Below are 2,878 nucleotides of genomic sequence, written 5' to 3' on the forward strand. Positions count from 1 at the left end.
AGCTGATGCAACTCGTGGTTCATTCGCCTCCTCCACGAACCGTCCGCCATCTGCACCCCACCATAGATGGTACGCAGCACTTTCCTTTCAAAAACTCCAAGTGCGCGTTGGTCCTCCACGAGCATCGTCCAGGTCTCTCGTGTCCGTAGAGGACTACCGGTCTAATAAGCGTTTGGTAGATAGTCAGTTTGGTACGGCGGCGAACTCTATTCGATCGGAGCGTTTTGCGGAGTCCAAAGTACGTACGATTGCCTGCCATGATGCGTCTCCGAATTTTTCTGCTGGTATCGTTATCGGCGATCACCATTGAACCCAAGTACACGAATTCTTCAACTACCTCGATTTAGTCATCACCGATAGAAACTCGTGGTGGCTGGCCTACATTGTACTTACTCTGTACTTCGTCTTCGACGTGTTGATGACTAGTCCAATCCATTTAGCTTCACTTTTCAGTCTGATGTAGGCTTCCTCCATCCTCTCAAAGTTACATGCCATGATATCAATGTCGTCGGCGAAACCAAATAACTGGACGGACTTCGTGAAAATCGTACCACTCGTGTCAATCCCTGCCCTTCGTATTACTAATAGAGGTAATAAACTATAGAGGACGCTTGTCGCTGTCGTCACTGGCGAAACATCTTTTGCTGGCGAGGATAGGGCACTAAATGTCAACAAAGGAAAAATCAGAACGTTTTGACAGTTAGGTACCCAACATGTTTGGGGACGATAACAAAGCGAACCGCAGCGACAATCGCGTCCTCTATAGTTTATTACCTCTATTGTATTACTCCCTCCAAAGCGATGTTGAATAGCAGACACGAAAGACCATCACCTTGCCGTAACCCTCTACGCGTTTCGAAGGGACTCGAGAATGCCCCTGAAACTCCAACTACGCACATCACCCGATCCATTGTCGTCTTGATCAACCGTATCAGTTTATCCGGAAATCCGGTTTCGTGCATTAGCTGCCATAGCTTGATATGAGTAAGGACATAATAAGGACTCTTCTTACGAACGGCGTGAGGTAATCCAAAGGTGGCGGCAGCACTACGAAGCGTAGCTGAATGGCGATGTGGCAGACAACAATGGTAATGAACCTAGAAATACGCGCGCAGGACATACGTCTTCCGGCCCCGAATCTCCAGGAAATTCAGAAGATCGGATGGTTGAAAACAACAAAGCCCCTGCACACTTAGTTTTTATTTCTGCAGCTCGGCGTCATCAAAATCTACGAAAGAGCGTCCCATCTACGAAAAAGCGATGAGCTAGATTGTAACAACTACCGCGTAATCACATTGCCGTCTTCAAGGTAATCTCCCAAATTTTATGCCGTCGACTAGCACCAATTGCAAGAGAGTTCGTTGGGCAGTACCAGACGGGATTTATGGGCGAACGTTGTACCACGGACCAAGTGTTCGTCGTACGTCAGGTATTGCAGAAATGCCGCGAATACAACGTGCCCACCCATCATCTATTCATCGACTTCAAAGCCGCATAAGATACAATTGATCAGGGCCTGCTATGGCAGATAATGTCCCAATCGCAAGTATCCAGAAGTTCAGATTGTACTTAATTTTTTTGCACCACTTCAAACAAAACCCAAACTAAGTAAAGTTAGTTTCAGAGGTAAGCTACCATTCGTATATCATGTTTCATGATGCTATGATACACTTTTGCCCAAAGAAAATGTCCACCACGATTTAAATCGGAAAATCGAACCCAGTCTTCAACATGTTCGTGTTTTGTAGTATCTCATCTTTCCGCTAAGCTAAGCAAGGAGCCATATAACGCTGATGAATCTATAGTGGTATCATTCTGATCCACCCTATTATAAGTTGAGTATTGCCGTGTCTGTATATATGTCATGTCAGTTTTATATAAGACAACAGTGTAAGCACACGTTCGATAATAAAGATATTTTATTCCCAAGTACTCGCCGCGGTTATTTATCGTTTTACCGGATCAGACCCCCACCCGAGCCCGACGCGCGTAGTTTCCGTAGTTCGCGAAGAATTCACGAAAAATTTAATGAATTTCGACCTGTATCCAGAAAAGTGAGGAAGCATTTCGAGAGGTACACGTAACCTCAAATATGACTGATCCGGACGTCGCGGCAGCAACATCATCGGTTTCGGTGAAGTTGCCAGAGTTTTGGAAAACCGATCCACATATGTGGTTTGCCCAGGCTAAAGCCCAATTTAGCCTGGCGCAAGTCACCAAAGATGACACCAAGTTTTGGCATATTATCGCTAAAATTGATCAAAGCGTCATCTGTCATGTAGCGGATCTTGTTTCTACACCGCCGGCAGACAATAAATACAAAGCAATTAAGGACCGACTGATTGCCCGCTTTGCATTATCTCCGCAAGCTCGGTTGGAGCAGCTTCTCAGTTCGTGCGATCTAGGAGATTTTCGTCCGACTCATCTCCTTGCCCGGATGAGTGAAATCGCAACTGGCCTGAATGTCGACGACAACCTAATGAAAATGCTCTTTTTGCAACGAATGCCCGCCAACATCAGGACAGTTTTGGCAATCAGCGATGGAAGTTTGGCAAAGCTTGCCGAAATGGCCGACAAAATGATTGACTCCTCCAACAGCTGCGTTTCGGCGGTTTCCGTTTCTACAAGGGAGCAAATGGCCGTAAATAGCGTTGAAACAACAGCCAAACCGTCGACCGAATATGCATCATTGAGGGAGGAAATAGAGGTGCTCACAACTGAAATTCGCCGATTGAAAAATGGACAGAACAGGAGACGTGGTCGATCCGCTTCCAGACCTAGGGCAGTAAACGATTCGATTTGTTGGTATCATCGTAAATATGGAGCAAACGCAGAACATTGCCGCGAACCATGCTCATATGACCGTACAAAAAACTAG

The 2,878-nt window shown here is 46.0% G+C and overlaps 1 protein-coding gene across 1 annotated transcript; it reads left to right on the forward strand.

Moving 5' to 3' along the window:
* Positions 1-2,092: 2,092 nt before the first annotated feature.
* Positions 2,093-2,878, forward strand: LOC134222312 (uncharacterized). The gene has a single exon (XM_062701455.1). The coding sequence runs from the start codon at positions 2,093-2,095 to the stop codon at positions 2,876-2,878; it is 786 nt and encodes a 261-aa protein (XP_062557439.1).

Source organism: Armigeres subalbatus, chromosome 3 (assembly GCF_024139115.2).
Source record: "Armigeres subalbatus isolate Guangzhou_Male chromosome 3, GZ_Asu_2, whole genome shotgun sequence".
NCBI classification, from domain to species: Eukaryota; Metazoa; Arthropoda; class Insecta; order Diptera; family Culicidae; genus Armigeres; species Armigeres subalbatus.